The 19,756-nt window shown below is 46.0% G+C and overlaps 1 protein-coding gene across 4 annotated transcripts in view; it reads right to left on the bottom strand.

Annotated features, from left to right (window-relative positions):
* Positions 1-19,756, bottom strand: part of LOC119976159 (E3 ubiquitin-protein ligase TRIM39-like) — a 154,318-nt gene that overhangs the window by 90,886 nt on the left and 43,676 nt on the right. For 3 of the 4 annotated variants that reach the window (XM_038816378.1, XM_038816381.1, XM_038816382.1), the window contains 3 exons: positions 15,099-15,125; positions 2,567-2,593; positions 373-408 (listed from right to left, as the gene is read on the bottom strand). In XM_038816378.1, the coding sequence (XP_038672306.1) occupies positions 373-408; positions 2,567-2,593; positions 15,099-15,125 (90 nt within the window). The remainder of the gene's footprint in view (positions 1-372; positions 409-2,566; positions 2,594-15,098; positions 15,126-19,756) is intronic. The other variant, XM_038816380.1, reaches the window with a different exon arrangement.

Here is a 19,756-nt window from a genome sequence, read left to right as displayed (position 1 = left end):
CCTCAGATATAGGGCCCAGAACTGCTCACAATACTCCAGATGGGGTCTGACCAGAGCCCTTTACAGCCTCAGAAGTACCTTCTTGTTTTTTAGGTTCAAGGATTCCGTGCATTAAAAAACATTTGAAAAATCATGTAGAATAGTTGTTGGAGGTGGATTTTTCAGGTAAATGTGTTTGCCAGTTATTTACTTTGCATTTTCCATCGTCTCTGTGTACATAATTTCTGCATTTGATTTTATTTTTCTTTATCTCTATTCATATCAAAGCATTCGTTAATTGGTTATGGTTTACCTGCAGAAAATGTGATGAGAACAATTAATATAAATGCATTCAGTGAATTCTATTTACATAGTTATAGTTTTCTTTGTCACCTGACATTTGTAGCATTTTGGTCATTGACGTTAATTCTGTAAATGCAAGAAAAGTAATAAGTAGCCGAAACCAGTGGCTGCCAGTAAACATCAACACGAACGTCGATACTAAATGGACAGACCGATTGACAGTTCCAATATTAATTGCCCCTTTGTTTTATACCAGTTAAATCTATTTTTTAAATCCAGTTGTGATGAACGCTTACCTGTCCGTAAAGTTAACTCTGTTTTTCTCTCCCCAAGTGCTGCATGGTCAATTGAGACTTTCTAGGGTTATACTTTCGAAATTACTGTCACCGCTATTCGTCTTTAAAGTTGTGTGCAGTTCACTCTAACTTCTCTTCCCAGGTACCCAATTGTAATGAGTGATGTTCTCTCTGAAATTATTCCTGACCTATTTTACCTTGTCGGCCCTCATTCCTGACGACGTTAGTAAAACTTGATGTCACTGCCACATCTTGTTCCTCGGGACGGCTTGCAGCTCACATAGTCAGTCAGCTCTCCCCAGCTCATTGCGCTCGGTACCTTCCAGATCCCCGATGAACACCTGTCATTCTTTCACACTCTCGATCTCTATCATCAGAAATGTCAATTCAGATACACCTTGGCAACCTCATCCAGCTCTTTGAGGAATTAACGTTTCCCTCCCTTTCCGTTGTCAAGGAGCGAAAGTCGTATTACGACCTCAAATCGTATATATCTACCACCCTCTGGATACTATTTACTTTTTTCCCCTACTTCAGTTTTCCCCTACCTGAAGCTATCCCTCTAATGCCACGCCTCATCCTGTTTTCACTATCTACTTTATGTCGCCGAACCAGTTATCCAGATTAAACCCTTGCATCACCTCGCGCAAACAGACACACACACGTGCACACACATTAATAAATTTCGATGCTGCAAAATTCTGAACGGTTCTTTCAACAACTTTGCCTCCAAGTTAAATTCATTGGTCAGAAATATTCCCGTCACATGTTCGATTTCTTTGCAGAGATTCCATTTATCCTCTCTTCCTTTCTTTGGCACTGTGGAACTGCCCAGTAAACATCAGCCGTTTGAATTTCTCTCCTCCCCTCATTGGTTCCAGCCTCCTTCTCTCTGAAAATGCAGAATCCCATTCTCGCAGGCCTAAACATGACATTTACATTCAACCTGCTTCAAGAGCAGAACCGTTTTCCTTACAGAGAAGACATTCTTGCCCCTTGCAGGCTGACCATCAACACTTCGACACTCCTGCTCCCTTTCTCAGACCACGATCTTGATGTCAACAGCAAGCCATCCATTCTCAGGCTGTCACTGATCGCATTTCTCCGGAGGGCCTACTTACTAGGCCTCCAAATGCATCACTCAGAACCTCACATAAAACATCAAAGTAATCTGTTCCCACAATCTATGTCGACCACACTTCTAAACTCATAATTTCAGCATTGCTTGACCATTAATCTTATTTATTCCCTTCTCGACGACCCTTTTCCTTTTTTTTTCTCTTCCAACCGCACCAGTGCCTTTTGGCACTATTCCACTGTTAATTTCCTTGTCCCAGCCATTTCATGATCACCCAAGACATGCAAGCCCTCTAACCTTCCAACACCTAACAGAAAAGCTTATGCGCTTTTCGCTCTTTCCTCAAAGGGAGACCCACAAATCACCTTTCCATATCCACACTCTTCCGTCTGGTATAACTTATTCAAATGTTGAGCAACCGCCTTTGGCTCTGCTCACTTGTTCTCAGTAAAACGATTCACTCTGGAAATTATTACAGGGCCGATCTATGCCTGCCTTTGTTGTGGAATATTCTTCTTTCCACTTCCACGCCGAACCTTTGTGCAGAGTACATCAATGGCCCAGAAGGATGGGTGGAGGGAGGGACATCTTGCACGATTTAAAATATATATATTTTTATTCTAATTTTCAACATTTTCATCAAATAAACAACTTAAGACAACAAACAAAAACAAATGCAGTACCAATCCCCCAAATAGCACTTCCTTCAGTATACAGACCAAAACATCACCCGTACAGTTCAAGTATCCTGCATGATTTTACTTGCTTTTGGCTTCAATGAAATATAATTATACAATGCTATTTCCTGTGTGACTTTACAACTCCAGCCATAAATCGCTAATCGTGTTGATGTGGAAGCACAGAAGCAATATGAAGCATCGTTTTAATTCATTGCATAAATTAATCTGACCTGTTTCCGTAGCATGTGATGCAGCATCTGAAAATATAATGCAGCGTGACTCATATTCATAAGAATGCAGTTGATCATTGATTCTCAGAGCTCACTCTGCTGAAGCAAACTTCAGTGAAACTGCAAGGACGGGATTTCCTCCGGGTTCTCAACCGCCCGGAACTCGCAGCAATGTGACGCTGGAGTGGGTCCAGGGCAGCCTTGCGTGGCCCCGATATTGGGAGATACTTGGTACACGCCCTGGGACTGGAAGCCCACCCTTTTCTCAAACTGAGGCCGTTAAGTGGCTTATTAATTGACTCTAAGGACGGAGTTCCCACTCACAGCCACTCCCCTCACCCCGGCATCTCCACACCCCCACTCCATAATCAAAGACCCCTCCCACCTGCCTAACTCACTCTCCCAACTTCTTGGATTGGACAGGATGTACAAAAGTCTGAGAACACGCACAAACAGATTCAAAAACAGCTTCTTCCCTGTTGTTACCAGACTTCTAAACGACTCTCTTATGAACTGATGGATTTATGGACTGATCTGATCTATTTCCACATCTTCTCTACTGAGTAATATTACCCTCCTGTATGCTTCACCTGATACAGTATGTACTTTACGTTTACCCTATTATGTATTTTCTTTTCATGTATGGAATGATCTGTTTGAGTTGCATGCAGAACAATACTTTTCCGTGTATCTAGGTAAATGGGACAATAAACAATCCAATTCAATCCAATTCAGTCCACCCACCTCATTCCAAAACTTAATGCCATGATTTTACTTCTTGTTGCTCACTTGCTTTGCGAATACTACTGCCCCGTTCTGAGAAACATGATGATGGTTATCAGGTCGTTGATGTTAAGCTGTGTTTAGAGTCTTTTAAAATCTGAGTAGACAATTCTGGCAAAACATATTCGTTTGGAATAACAGTAATATAAACACAAATATTGCAAAGAACAGAGACTAACTATGCGACCAAGGTAGTCTCACAATTGTCCTCAAGTGGCCTGACAGCTATGGGCAATGAAATTGTTAATTGAAAAGTTATTTTTACAAGACTGCTTCGATATTGCTGTAAAAGCGGTCTCCCTTTTCTGCATCTTTATTAACACCAATGCACACCTGATGAAGGAGCTGCTCTCTGAAAGCTAGTGATTCCAAATAAACATTTTGGACTTTAACCTGGTGTTGTAGGAATGCTAAATGGCTGGGAACCAAGCAATATCGCTGAGATAACTTGTCCGTGGAATTTTACCTTGGTGGCAAGTTAAAAACCGCCACTCAAAAACATGCGCACCTGGGCATCATTTAGGTTTGAGATGAGAAGTGGTTCGCCCCATTTATGCAACACACATACATTTAATGGCTGGTTGTGGCAGGTCTACAGAGATATGATCGGATCCATTTAGTATAGGATGGTTGTGTTCAGTCTTGTGCATGCTAATTCCACTGTTCAGTGTCTGTGTAGTCCTGCGTTTCAACTTCACAAAGTTTACGCCTCACTTTTAGGTGTGTATCTGGCATGTTCTCCTGAACTCCTGATTGAAGCAGTTTTGTTTGCTTTAATGCTAATACTATTGGGAGATATACCGGGCCATGAGCTTACTCATTGTGATACATGACTGTTGATGACTGCTCAAAGTGTGTCATGGATGCTCAGTTTTCAGTTGCTCTGTCTGTTCTGAATCTATCCCAGACAGTGCAGTGAGTACCACACATCAAAATGAACTATTGAACCATAGAAGAACCATAGAATTCCTTCAGTGCGGAAGGAGTCCATTCGCCCCATCGAGTCGTCACCGACCCACTGAAAGAACACCCTACCTAGGTAAGCCCACTCTGGCACCCTTTCCTTGTAAGCCCTAATCTGCACATCTTTTGGGCATTAAGGGGCAACTTCACATGGCCCGTCCACCTAACCTGCATATGTTTGGACTGTGGGAGGAAACTGGAACACCCGGTGGAAACCCACGGGGAGAAAGTGCAAACTTCACAGTCACCTGAGACTGGAATTGAATGTGGGTCCCTGGTGATGTGAGGCAGCAGTGCGAACCACTGTGCCACCATACTGTCCTCGATTGAAATAGATGATATCCTCAGTGTGAAGATGCAATCATATCTTCAAATAACTCTCCTATCAATACTGTCAATTCCAAATGCATCTGTGACAGTTAGCTGTTAACTTCTCTGGGAAACGGTCATGAAAGTTAATCCTACCCTTTTTGTTCCCTCAACAGCTTCACCAGGCCCAGTCTGACGGATGTGACCTCCAGGACTTTGCCTTTTTGTTCCTGCTGAGACACGTTAAGTAATGGAAACCCTCTCCCATACTCTGTACATACAGTGCTTCTTCCAAATGCTGTTCAACATGGAGTACTGATTGATCAGCTGATGGATCGTGGCAAGTGTCAAATATCATGACAAGTTCTTTTCACAGACTTATGGTGATGGAGATGTGTTGAGTGGATGCAGAAAAGGTGGATTTCTGGCTGAGAATTTGGATTTAGGCACTTTTAATTGAAAACAACTTGCTACGGCAGGATAAAAAGCAACCCAGTGTCGCAGCTACAGATTGTGTCCAATGCCGCCACAGTCGGACGGGAGACATGCCGCTGGCCAGGGAGGCTTCATCGAGGGCTGGGGCGACTGGTGTAGGGTGGCCCGGGGCTGGCAAGGGAGTGTCCAGGGGTCCGTATTGGGCAGGTCAGGTCAGCACGCGGCCGGCACCATGTTGTACGCTGAGACCGCTACAAGTCATCGCAGTGCACATGCGCGGCCACGGACCCGGCAATTGTCTGGCTGTTTCTATCGAGAAGCCGTACATTTTATGTGGCACGGCTGTTCGCCCATCACTGGTTGGTGGATTGATGTTGAGGCCTTGCCGATTTTTCCCAAGTAAAACGCCACGGATCCTCCGGACATAGCCCCAAAATCGGAGAATTCAGCCCCAAATCTCTATTTCACTTTTTCACCAGTTTTGATCCAGCCCAAATTTCAGAGAAAAGGCATTTGTTTCAAAGGGTTGAGTTCCTTCAGTGTCAATCCTGTCCAGTTGAGGAGCTGGTGGAATCGTGGCTATGTTACTGGAATAGTAATTTACAGAGAAGAATGCTCACGTGGCCTCCTGAGGGGAGCTGGGGATGAACTCCATGCTGAATTTGAGAACAAACTGCAATGCCTTCACAAGCTCCATTTGAAGGTTGAGTATTTTGAGTTTGACGGAGAACATTGTGTCCCATCTTCAAGACCTGAGGTCGGTAAGAGACCCTGACCACTGGCCTTACTTTGTCTTGACAGTGTTGATCAAAATGTTGGAGACGCCCCCCCCCCCCCCCCCCCCACTCCCGCCCCCAACACGACAGGTCTTTTTCACCCACAAGGACCTAGGGGTCGTTTTACCAAGGATGTAGATATGACGGAGGTGCAGGGGCTTCGCTGAAACTGAGGGTGGCTGTCATGGCTGTAGCCTTTCCAAGCTTAGTAGATGGTTATATTATCCTGTACTGCATCTTTAATCCTGAACTTTGTTTCTTTATGAGGTAATCCTGTATCCTCATGGCTTTGACCTTTCCAAGCTCTGTGCACTGAAACATCATCCTGAGGGATGTGCAATTTTTAAGTAGTTTTGTTATTTATATATAGGCTGTAATGCCCGCTTTTGTGTGCCGAGAAGATGAAGCACCAGCAGGGTTACAGATAGATGGTTTGGTATAGACATGGTTGGTATAGCCTCTCATGTCCTTATAAAGCCTCCCCTCCCCGTTAGAACTGTGAGTGTATCATATGGTTGCACACTGGTTAGCACTGCTGCCTAACGGCACCGAGGAACCCAAGTTCGATCCCGGCCCCAGGTCACTGTCCTTGTGGAGTTTGCACATTCTCCCCATGTCTACCTAGGTCTCACCGCCACTAATAAAAAGATGAGCAGAGTAGGTGGATTGGCCACGCTAAATAATTGCCCCTTAATTGGAAAATAAATTGGGTACTCTCAAATTTATTTTTAAAAAGAACCATGAGTGATGTGCTTTCCTTCTCTACATTTTTTATTTTGGGATTATGGAATTATTGCTTATCACCTATAAATGTATGGACAGACTTTATATCCGAGAGAATACTGGATTCCTTTTTTTTCCTCTTTTGTGACTGACACCTCTGGTGTTGTTAGAATAAGAGGAAATAACTATTGGTACATGCTTGGGTGTGGTCTGCTTATCGAGCTTTCTTGGGTTGCTCGTAGGGTCTTTCTTCGGTTGGGTTTCAAGGTGCAGGAGTAAGGCGCCCTCCTCAAAGTGGTCTTGCATAGGAACTTCCAGACAGCCCTCCTTCTTGAGGCTTGGGCTCCCTTGTGAATAATTCTCCTGTTTCTTCTGAGGCTAGGCTGTTCTGACTTTCGTATCCCTTTTGCGAAGGTGTACATTGGGGTTTCCTCAGTGGAGGATGGCTCAAGTCTTCCAGTGTCGGCAGGGTTCTGTGTTGTGCCTCTGATTTGGTTAGAGAGGAGTGAAGTACGTGATTTGGTAGGTCTGGGCAAGATATAAGTGTCCTTGGCGAAACAGCTGCTGTTTAGGGCAGTGTACTCCGCCAGGCCACAACATGTATTGAGGTTGGTATCCTGTCATTCCCTTCCAGTATCTTTTCATTTCCTGGAGGCAGTGGGAGGCTGAGTTAGATTTTGAATGTGTAGCTTTGTCTTGGGAGGGACGCGTGCTCTGTAGGGCCATGTGCTCATGGCTTTATCCTGGTATTCTGCTCTATTTGGTTTCTTTTTATCCTGTCATTGTCTGTATGAAGGGAGACACCGCCCACATGATTAGAATCTGAATCAATTGTACGAATATTTGCTGGTATTCTCTGTTTGAAAATGTGGCATGATTACTCTCTACTGTACTGGACTTTGGGTCTTTGTTAAGACCTGAGATTATCTGTAAAGCATCCTCCTATAACCAATACCTTTACGTTTTTTTCTGTATTTCTTTGCTTTATTTTTCGATGAAAGAATCCTCATCTGGTACCTCAAATGTACAGGCAGATATCATGTCCAAGGAAATTATGTTATACTGTATCATTGGTGCCTCTGATATAATTGAAGTTGGGGAAGGTTTGTTTTGGTGTGTGCCCAAGAGTGGCACGATAGCCCTATCTTATATTTTTCTAGGAAGTATGAACAATTTGCTATATTTGCTTTCAAGGGGTGTCCCTTATCCTGCTGAGAGGTGGAGAGTTGTATTTATCCCAGAGAGATCATGTTGGCAGGTGTCTTGATGATTGTTCTTCCTTGGTGGGGAGCGGTCTCCCCAACCCTCCCCCACCCCACAATCCCCAAATGAACAAAGTGACCAATTTGCCCACTTCTTTAAAGAATGCCTTTGGCAAAAAGATTGGCAGGCACTGAAATAGAAACAGAAATCGCGGTAACTCACCTGCACCTGACCTGCCAGTGACAGAGGGAGGTTGTCCCACCTTGCCAGGTCCACTTTCACCCTCCCCACCAAGCTAGTAAAATTGTACTTATGAAGCCCTCCCCAGTCCCATGCCACCTGCACCCCTTGGAACCTGCAGTGGGTTGCCGCCCTGCAAAATGGCACCCATCCCACTCCTGCCCCTACGCCCAACTGGGCCACCACAAAATATTCACTCTTTTCCAGGTTCAATTTATATACTGAAAAAGATTCAAATCTTCGGAGAAGTTCCATTATGTTCCCAACGTCGTATTTGGCTCTGTTTTATATAACAATAAGTAGTCCGAGTACAGAGATACCCCATGTTCTACCATACCCACCATTCCCATACTATTCCCTTCCACAGTCCCGAGCTCCATAAAGCGATGGCCAAAGGCTCTATGATAATGCAAATTGCAGAGGGGACATAGGACACCCCCTATCTTGTCCCCCGGTGCAGAGCAAAGTACCCTGGTATCATGCTGTTTGTGTGGACACTCGCCTTCAGTTTCTTATATAATAGCTGTACCCACGCCATAAATCTCGGCCCAATTCCAAACCTCTGAATAATCGCCATCAAATATCCACATTCTACTCGATCAAACAACTTTTTCGTATCTCGCACAACCACCACCTCCGTCTCCTTTCCCTCAGTTGGCATCATGATTACATTTAATAACCTCCTTATATTTGAATATAGCTGCCTTCCTTTCATGAACCCTGTCCAGTCCTCCCCTCTCAGCTTCGGAAGGCACCCCTCCAACATAGCTGCTAGTACCTCCGCCAGTATCTTGGCATCAACATTCAGGAATGATACAGGCCCACACGATCCATACTCCATTGAGTCCTTATTTTTCTTTAACAGCAGGGAGATTGAGACCCGCATCAATGATTGCCTCCTCGAACATCCCCACTATCAGCGGCGCCAAGTTGTCTTTAAATTGCTTTAAATACTCCACTGGAAATCCATCTGGCCCTGCCATCTTCCCCGATTTCACCCTCCTAATTTCTTCCTTAACCTCCTATTCCCCCAGTCTGGCCCTATCTTCCTCCTCTAGCCTCAGATACTCCAATCCATCCAGGAACTCCCGCATCCTCTATCCTCCCCCGGTGGCTCCAACCTATGCAAATTTTCATAGAATACCTGAAACACCTTATTAATCTGGTCCAGGCCACCACCAATTTCCCCCTCATATCCCGCACATGGACTATTTCCGAAGTTGGCCTGCCAGCATTCCTGCCCATATTCGTAGATCGCTCCCTTTGCCCACCTCAGTTGGCATACTACCTTCCCCGTGGACAACCGATCAAAGCTAGCCTGAAACTCCCTCCATCTGTCCAACAGAGCGAGATCTGCATCCCTCATGTACCTCCTGTCCACCTCCTAACATTTATTCTATCAGCCTTTGACGCTCTATGCTCTCCTCTTTATCCACCTTGGCCTCCCCCCTCACTACTGCCTTCAAAGCCTCCCATATCACTGTCTGCGATACTTCCCCTGTACGGTTAAAGCCAACGTACTCATCAATCTTCCCGATCTTCTCACAGAAACGTCAGTCCCCTAGCAACCCCACATCCATTCTCCACCCCTGTCTCTGCACTCTCCCTAACCCCTTCTCCAGGACGCTGCCTATTCAATGTGGTGCATGAGCCGAGATCACTATCGCCGAATACTCTGATTCCCTAACCTCGCTAACAATGCCTTCCCTACTACGAAAAAGTCTTCCTCGAATAAACCCTATGAACCGAGGAGAAAAACAAATACTCCAGCTCCCTCGGATGTGAGAACCGCCACGGGTCCACAGATTCACTCCTCACACACTTGCCAATGCCACAGCCCTCCCCTCCAATGCCCCTGGTACTATCCCCCTGGTCCGCCACCACCTTCTTCATCTGGAACCTCATTCTTTTACCCTCCAGAACCGTTACCCCACCCCCAGGCCTTACTGTTGAACCCTAAATGGAATACAGCCCTTCCTAAGCCTCACCTGTTCTTTCACCTTCAGATGAGTCTCCTATAGCATGACAACATCAGCCTTTAATCTTTTTTAGGTGCGCAAACACTCTCAACCTCTTCACTGGTCCCCCCAAACCCCTCAAGTTCCACGTAATTATCCTGACCACAGGGTCTCTCAACCCCCTACCCCTCCTCCCCAGCCTCTCCTATCTGCCATTATCACAACTCTGGGCCCTCCCCCCTCGGCCTGTCTCGCCCCTTCCCTTTGTTGCCATCGAACCACTCCCTCCCTCCCAGAATCCCCGCATCCACTGCTTCTCAAAAATACCGCACCCAGTATCGGTCTATTCCTCCCACCTTTCTCATTTCCTAGGCTCATCAAAACCCATCTAACCAGGCTCCAATGACGGCAGCCCCTCCCCACAACACTCCCATTCACTAGCCAGATTGAGCTGGCTGGTGTGGAGCCCCCTGCCCAGGCCCCACACCCCTCCAATTACCTCACCACTAGACGGTCAGGAAAACAAAGCAATCCCCTTCAAAAAAACAAAACCAGTTCAAACACACAACCCCCAGAAAACCATCATTGCAAAGAATCCCAACTATCGTATCCAAATAGACAATTCACCCATTGAACACATGACAACATGAAATAAAAACTAGAGCTATATACAATCTTCATCATCCCCCCTACCCTTAGTCCAAGACCAACCCTCTGTCCCATATCTCACTTCTCCCGCAGTCCTTTTGCTTTGACAAACACCTCCGCCACTTTCCACCATCACAAAGTAAAAGTCTTTGGAGTTGTCGATCACCCTTAACTTAATTGGCTACACTATGCAGAACCGCACCACTGTTACACAGTGCCATCTTCACTCAGCCAAAGGCTGCTGAACTCCTCACCAACTCCACGGTTAAGTCCTGGAATATACATATACCAGCTCCAGCCCACTGCACCTCACAAGGTACCTATGGAAACAATCACTGATAATGGCAGCTCATTCACTTCAGTTTAGGCCTCAATGACCGATGAGCCCAATACAGTTCGTACCGGGAAGGATCATCCCCATCCCCCAACAGTTCCGGCACATCTTGGCAAAGTACTCAGTCAGCCTCGGGCCCTCCATCCCTTCGGGCAGGCCCACGATCCTCAGATTTTGCTGCCTCGATCTGTTTTCCCAGTGCTCCACCTTCACTCGCAGACCTTTGTTGGCCTCCACCATCCCTGCAGTTCCTCACCCATCCAGGTGAGCCGAACGTTGTACTGGGACAAGACAGGGCAGCATGGTAGCATTGTGGAGAGCACAATTGCTTCACAGCTCCAGGGTCCCAGGTTCGATTCCAGCTTGGGTTACTGTCTGTGCGGAGTCTGCACGTCCTCCCCGTGTGTGCGTGGGTTTCCTCCGGGTGCTCGGGTTTCCTCCCACAGTCCAAAGATGTGCAGGTTAGGTGGATTGTCCATGTTAAATTGCCCTTAGTTTCCAAAATTGCCCTTTGTGTTGGGTGGGGTTACTGGGTTATGGGGATAGGGTGGAGGTGTTGACCTTGGGTAGGGTGCTCTTTCCAAGAGCCGGTGCAGACTCGATGGGCCGAATGGCCTCCCTCTGTACTGTAAATTCTATGATATCTAAGGCCTCCTCCACTCCCTGCAGTTCCTCACCCATCCAGGTGAGCCGAACGTTGTACTGGGACAAGGCCTCCTCCACTCCCTGCAGTTTCTCACCCTGCTCCTGCGCCTCGGCCAATGTCCTCAACACCGCTACCTTCACCGGAGCAAACACCTACCCCACCAGTATCTTCATTGCCTTCATTGCCTCATGTGCTTTGCAAATTGCTTTTCAAACTCCTTGGTCATCTTTATGCTGTGAACATTGCAGCCCCATTCAGCCACCCAGCGTCCACCATCTTTCCAGCTGGCCCTTTCACTTGACACTGCACCTTAACTCACCTCCTTCTTCACGATGGCTTTCTTTTGGTTTTTGGACATCCACTCCTTCCTTATGTCTTCCTGCACTCATTTGTTGAAAAATTGCCCCTGGGACTGGGCATCAAGTTCTAAAAAAAATCAAGCGTCGAGAAGGAACCATTTAACGTGCGATTTCCTCCTACATGCCGCCACCGGACTTCTAATAGGGCCCTATCCTGACCCTCATGCTGCACCATGTGGCAGATGCGGGCCAGCTGAGGGTCAGTCAGGGTCCAACCACGGATGTGGGATGCTGTGATGCCAAAAAGTCCATAAACTGAAGGGTGACAATGACTGTGTGGACAGCCGCTGATGGAGGTGGCTTGGTCAGTAGGTGAAGACAGCATAACGCATCAGCATGGGGAATCTTGGTCCCAGAGCAGTGCTCCAGAATATAGTCATATGTTGCAAGCAGCAATGTCCATCGCTGGATGCCGGTGGAAACAATGGGTAAATTGCTCAAACTACCTTGAAGAGCCCTCAGAGCAGCTTACGGTCCTTGAGAATGCTGAAGCGAAGTCCATAGATATATTGATGAACTTTCTTGACCCCGAACCTCATCAGTCAAACCTTCTTCTCGATCTGAGCGTATCGCTTCTCAGTTATGGCAAATGTTCTCGAAGTGAAGGTAATGGGATGTTCGGATCCGACGTCTATCGTGTGGGTCAACATTCATATTCCGGGGAGGTCATGGGAAATCATATTGTCCTGATCCTGCGTCCTCCATTGGGGTTGCAACGAATCGAAAAAATAAGTATTGCAATAAGTCTGCTTTTAAATAACTAAAAGGGACTGAAAGGTGCATCGCACATTTGAATAATTAGTGGTAAACAGCACCAAATTTCACAAAGTAACATTTTCAAAGTTTCATTGATACAGTGTCACGTATTCAAAATATTAATTTTAAAAGTCATCGAAGGCCAGCAAATATTGACCCTGTGTATGCATGGGTTTCCTCCAGGTGCTCCGGTTTCCACCCTCACCTCAAAGATGTGCAGGTAAGTATTGCCCCTTAGTGTTCAAAGCTGTGTAGTTCAGGTGGGCTTATCGGGATCGAGTGCAGGAGGCGGACTCGGTTGGATTCTCTTTCACAGTACATGTTGGAAAATCTCATTCTTTGCCCCTTTCAACGTATGCATCAAAGAGAAATCTGAAATGTTATACCAACGCACTGAAGGTACACGAACAAAATTCAGGGCAACAATATATTCGGTTCATGGAGGGAAGCACATCAAAGGCAAATAAATGGTTGGGTGTGTGAGGAAAATGCAGGCAAGATTCTTTCCTACAGGAGACAGTGCCGTTTCTCTAAATTCTGAGAATGTTAGAATGGGGCAAATAGTGGGGCAGCAGGGTGGCACAACGCTTAACACGGCTGCCTCACACATCAGGGCTCCCTGCTTCAGTTCCAGCCTCGCTCACTGTGTGGAGTTTGCACTTTCTCTCCCTGTCTGTGTGGGTTACCTCCAGGTGCTCCGGTTTCGTCCCACTGTCCAAAGACGTCCAGGTTAGGTGGATTGGCCATCCTAAATTGCCCTTATTGTCCAAAAGGTTAGGTAGGGTTAATAGGTTACGGGGATAGAATGGAGGTGTAGGCTTAAGCCGTGTGGTCTTTCCAGGGCCGGTGCAGACTTAATGGCTGAATGGCCTCCTTCTGCATGGTAAATTCTATGAATGTTATAAACCAAATACCAAATTTGGTTTGCTGGTGTATGGAGCTGCTAACGTGGTTTTTATCTGGTCCCTCTGATTAAACTTAAATATATTGATGTTAGGTTTTGCTTATATTCATATGAAACAAGCCATGACGTTATATTCCAAGATTGGAATGCTGTTTTATACAATATATTATTTCAAAAGGTTATGCTCACTTGCCCCAGTGAATGGAATATATACCAGATCCAACATGCTGTATCAAGAAAAAATAATGCCAAACTCACAGCATGATTCTGCACAGACGTATCTTACTGGAACAGGCATAACAGTAACTAAGAACTAAAGATTTCCATTCTTTCTGCCAACTAATTTTCGACTGCAACGCCCCTTTGTCAGCAGACCTCGCTCTGCACATTTCATTCACCAATCTGCACATTTTATTCATCAATTTTCACAGTACACATTGTCAAATCTCAATCTTTGCCTCTTTAAAAGTATGCATCAAAGAGAAATCTGAAATGTTATGCCAACACACTGAAGGTAAACAAACAAAACTCAGGGGAACGATAAATTCGGTTCATGGAGAGAAGCACATCAAAGGCAAGAAAGTGGTTGTGTGTGTGAGGAAAATGCAGGCGAGATTCTTTCTTACAGGAGACAGAGCCGGTTCTATAAATTCTAGAGAATGTTCGAATGGGGGACGGCATGATGGGGCGGTGTGGCGGCACAGCAGTTAGCACCACTGCCTCACAGCTCCAAGGTCCCAGGTTCAATTCCGGCCTCGGGTCACGTCTGTGTGGAGTTTGCACTTTCTCCCTGTGTCTGCGTGGGTTTTCTCCGGATGCTCCAGTTTCCTCCCACAGTTCAAAGAAATGCAGGTTAGGTGAAATAACCATGCTAAATTGCCCTTAGTGTCCAAAAGGTTAGGTGGGGTTACTAGGTTATGGGGACAGGCTGGTACCCTTACGTCAGGTGCTCTTTCCAAGGGCCGGTGCAGACTCGATGGGCGAATGGCCTCTTTGTGCACTAAAATCTATGAATCTTAGAAACAAAAATACTAAGTTTGCACATGTTTGCTGATGTATGGAGCTGTTAACATGGTTTTTATCTGGTCCCTCTGATTAAACTGTAAACATATTGGTGTCAGGTTTCACGAATATACATATGAAACAGGCCATGGCTTTATATTCCAAGTTTCCAATTGGAATGCTGTTTTACACCATATATAATTTCAAAAGGTTATGCTCAGTTGCCACGTTGAATGGCCTATAACATATTCCAGTATTTGTAAAATTAAGCAAGTAATCATTGACCGGGAGAAATAGTATTCACTCCTACTTACATCGAAATGAAAACAAGAATGGAGCTGAATATGCCCTCTATATGCGAATAGAATCCTCGGGGCCATAAGCGTTTCGGGCCCTTCTTCCCATTTAACAAATGTATGGCTCGACCAGAAAGATCCAACAGGTTTTCATGACCACTGAAAACAAGTATGACATACATAATCGATGTACCTACCTTCTTCACTCCCTTTGAGCTTCTCTTCTGCAACAATGGATGAGTGTCAAGAAATTAAAACAGTAAGAAGTCTTACAACATCAGGTTAAAGTCCAACAGGTTTGTTTCAAACATGCGCTTTCGGAGCGCAGCTCTTTCCTCAGGTCCTCAGAATCCACAGATTCACCTGAGGAAGGAGCTGCGCTCCGAAAGCTCGTGTTTGAAACAAACCTGTTGGACTTTAACCTGGTGTTGTAAGACTTCTTACTGTGCTCAACCCAGTCCAACGCCGGCATCTCCACATCAGAAATTAAAAGGAATGGCCAAAGTACTGATATATGGTTTAGATGTGAATCACACATTTACTGTGGCGCATTTACTGTAACCGATGATATATTACAGTAACTCTTCAACTCTACATCTGAATTCTAAAATAAATCAAATGAACTAATTCATAATGACAGTTACCACTCTCAAAATATAACGACAGCGATGATGATACAATACTGACAATTACAGGATTTGAGTAATTTGAGGCTTGAAATGTTTAAACCGGAAACTCTAACTGAAGAAAACTATAATTCCAAAGGATTTCCACCACTCATGGGTTGACCTTGCTCGACTTGAATCGTGTTAATTAATTATCGGTGATTGATTGATATGATTCATCATCATCTCCATTATAGTTCCCCAAATACCAATGATTAAATAAATTTCACTGTCTCAGTGTGCTGTCTTCTTCAAAATGCACTTCCCAAGAGCTAAGATGCAGAAAATAAATTCAATTTGGTTGGCGATAATCTCCTCGTGGACCATGGGAAAATAGTTGACAGTTGGCTGACAGTTGCTTTGACCATATGAGAATAGTGTATGAAGAATAGTGCACAACACTGATGATCTTGAAGGAATCAGCAAATTCAGTATAGGGTTTGTAATTATATATCATGCTACAAGTTGGAGTCATATCCAGCATCCTAGTGTGTCAATGAATGATCATTTTCCATCGCCAAATCTGAACCCCAGCATCAGAGAGGAAGCCATCAACCAATCCAAATCGCTCCACCGGATATCGAGAGACGGCTGAAGGCATTGGATACTGCAAATTTAATGTCCTCTGAGAGCATTCCCTCCGCAGCATTCCCTCTTGAAGAGTTAGACTCCAGAACTAGCTGTGCCTCTAATCAAACTGTTCCAGTGCAGTAATGACACTGACATCCACCTGAGCAAAGTAAAAAATGGCCAGAAGTGTTCTGTCCACAGAAAACAGGATAAACCTAATGCAAACAACATCACCACCTCAAACTACTTTCGATCATCAATAAAGTGATGGAAGGTGTTGTCAATAATACTATCAAACTGCACTTACACAGCAATAACATGTTCCTTGATGTTCATGTTGGAGTGCATCAGGTTCATTTAGCTCCTGACATCACTGTAGCCTTGGCTCAAATATGGAAAATATACTTGAACGCGGTAGGTGAGGTGAGACGCCTTGACATCAAGGCCGCCTTTGGTCCAATGGGCATCAATGAGCACTAGAAAAACGAAAAACAATTTGAATCAAAGGGCACTCTTCCCAGGTGAGGTCAATTATCTCGGTCACAGGACATCACTGCAGGATTTCTTCATTCACCTGATGAAGGAGCCACGCTCATGATTCCAAATAAACCTGTTGGACTTTAACCTGGTGTTCGAAGACATCTCACTGTGGAGTTCTTCAGGATAGTGGACTAGTTCCAACTATCTTCAAAAACCTCTGCTTCATCATAAGGTCAGAAATCGAGATGTTTGCTGTTGATTACAGAATGTTAAGTACAATTTACAAACTGACAAATACTGAAGTACTTCCAGTCTATTTAGAGAAATACCTGGAGAATAATTGCATCTGGCTGATTGGTGTCAAGTAGGCGTTGTACCACACGGATGCCATGTGATTATCATTACCAACAAGGGAGAATCTAAAGATCTCCCTTGATATGCAATTGCATTTCATCGCTGAAAACCAACTATCATTAATAATGGATTACCATTGACCAGAAACGGAAGTGGACAAGCCACATAAATACCATGGTTATGAAGACAGGTCAGGTTCTGGGAATGCTAAACATGCAGCATAGAAATGTTACAGTTCAGAAAGTGCCATTCAACACAACGTGGTAGGCCCTGACAACAGTCTGGTATTGTCCTGACGAGTTATGCTCCAGACCATCGGCGGAAATCTCCCTACCCGGCAGGGCGGGGGGTCCCGGCAGATGGAGGGCCGTGAACCACTCTGGCGTTGGGCCTCCCCAAAGTTGCGGACGTCTCCGCACCTTTAGGGGCCAAGCTCTAAGATTGATAGGCTGGGCCCGCGCCGGAGTGGTTGGCGCCCCACCAGCCGGGAGGAACGGCCTTTGGTACCATGCCAGCTGTCGCCGAAGGGACTTCGCCAGCCGGCGGAAGTCCACGCATTCACCAGAGCATCGGCGGCTCCTGACGTCATCTCCGTGCAGGGGAGGGGGGTCTCTTCCGCTTCCACCATCGTGAAGACTATGACGAAGGCGGAAGGAAAAGAATGCCCCCATGGCACAGGCCCACCCGCCGATTGGTGGGCCCCGATTGCGGGCCAGGCCACCGTCGGGCACCTCCCGGGGCCAGATCGCCCCAAGCCCCCTCCAGGACCCTGGAGCCCGCCCCCGCCCGCGCCGCGTGGTCCCGCCGGTAAGGTAGGTGGTTTAATCCCCACCGGCGGGACCGGCATGACAGCGGCGGAACTTCGGCCCATCGCCGGCCGGAGAATCACCGGGGGGGGGGGGGGCGGGCCGCCAACAGGCGGCCGCGATTCCCGCCCCCGCCGAATCTCTGATGCCGGAGACTTCGGGACACGGCGGGGGCGAGATTGATGCCGGCCCCAGGTGATTCTCCGACCCAGTGGGGAGTTGGAGAATCACGCCCTTAGCAGAGACTCCGACCCTGCGCCAGGTCAGAGAATCCCATTGGGGAGGCCTGAATCCCGCCCCGCCGCCCAAATGGTTCCCTATTCTTCTGCGCCGTTTTTCGGGTGCCAGCGGGATTCCTGCCATGCCCGTCAGGGGGCTGTTGACAGCGGGGGCTGGCGCCAAGAAGGGAACAACCGCGCATGCGCAGCAATACGCTGGCCATTCCGCGCATGCGTTAACTCACGCCGGCTCTTCGACTGGAGCTGCAGGAACCACTCCGGCATCAATCTAGCCCCCTAGAAAGGGGAGAATTCCTCACTTTTGTGGCCATTGACACTGGAGTGGTTGGCGTCGGTTTTCACGCTGGCGTGAGGACATAGCCCCATTCTTGGACAATCCCTTCCAAGCTGTTCCAGTACAGCTGCCATGCAGACATCTACACAACAATATTGGAAATTGCCCATGTATGCCTTTTACACAAGAACCAGAAAAAATCCGACCAATGTCACCCCATCGGTCTACTCTTGATCATCAACAAATGGATGGAAGGGGTCATCAGCAGTTCTATCATGTGGCACTTACTGAGAAATAACCTTCTCACAGATGCTCAGCTTGGGTGTCAGGGTCACTCAGCTCCTGACATTATTGCAGCCCGAGTTGAAAAATAGACGGAACAGGTGAATGCCAGTTGTGAGATGAGAGTATCCTTGACATCAAGGCAGCATCTGATCGAATATGACATCAAGGAGCCCTGGAAAATAACGTAAGATCTAGAATTCATCCCATCTGGAACTAGAATTGTCTAATGGCACCTCAGTGACTGTCAAGCCAGTCACCAGAATTAACTGGTCCCCACATCCCACCAACACGCCCTCTGCACCCAAGACTTCTGAGTTTCTGTGCCAACATTGATTTTCTCACGTGCATGCTGTAACCTCTAGCTATTTGGAGTGATGATAGAGACTCCAGTTTGTTTCCAGTACATAAATGATCAGATATCTCCCCCCTCAGTTTGACTGTCTGCGATTAGTTTTTGTTGGAACAGTTTGAAATTTGGTCTTCAATTTGATTTGCTGTGTTATAAATACACTTTTGTTTGCCGGCAAGTCAAGGACAGGGACCTAAATCTGGAGTTCCCAGCTTAGAGGTAGGGACACTACCCAACTTGCCACATAATATCTTCCAACAGGAGTTTACAAGACCATTACAAAGCTTTATTTCTATAAAGGCAGAATTGAAAAGGAAGGAAGCTGTTCTAAAATAATTCTAAACCTGGATTGGCAAGGGAAAATATTTTACAATGAAGATTGCAGAAAGGCATGGGGACATACATCAGGAAATGATTGACAGGTTGAGTCTCTTCACTCTTGAAGAAGGTCTAAAGTTGACTTTCTTAAAGCCATTAGAAGTATGAAAGTTTTTAATAGAGAAGATACAGAGAATGTTGACTCTGTGGGAAACAGCATGGCCTGAGGTCATGGATATAATATAGTTGATAAGGTGTCCAATAAGTAATTCACCAACAAAAAACTTATTTTCCCAAAGAGTGATAATCATGCGAACTTGCTACAACAGGAAGTGGTTGAAGCAAATAATTTGGGTGCATTTACAAGTAAACTAGACAAACATATAGAGGTGAAGGGAATAGATGGTTGCAATGGTAGGTGGCAAAAGATGGGAAGAAGCTCCAGTGGGGCACAATTACCACAAAGGATTAGTAGGTCCCAGGAGCCTCTTTCTATGCCATATATCCTGTGTATC

The sequence above is a fragment of the Scyliorhinus canicula genome, chromosome 13 (assembly GCF_902713615.1).
Source record: "Scyliorhinus canicula chromosome 13, sScyCan1.1, whole genome shotgun sequence".
Classification (NCBI taxonomy): domain Eukaryota; kingdom Metazoa; phylum Chordata; class Chondrichthyes; order Carcharhiniformes; family Scyliorhinidae; genus Scyliorhinus; species Scyliorhinus canicula.
This window is presented reverse-complemented; position numbering and strand designations above follow the sequence as displayed.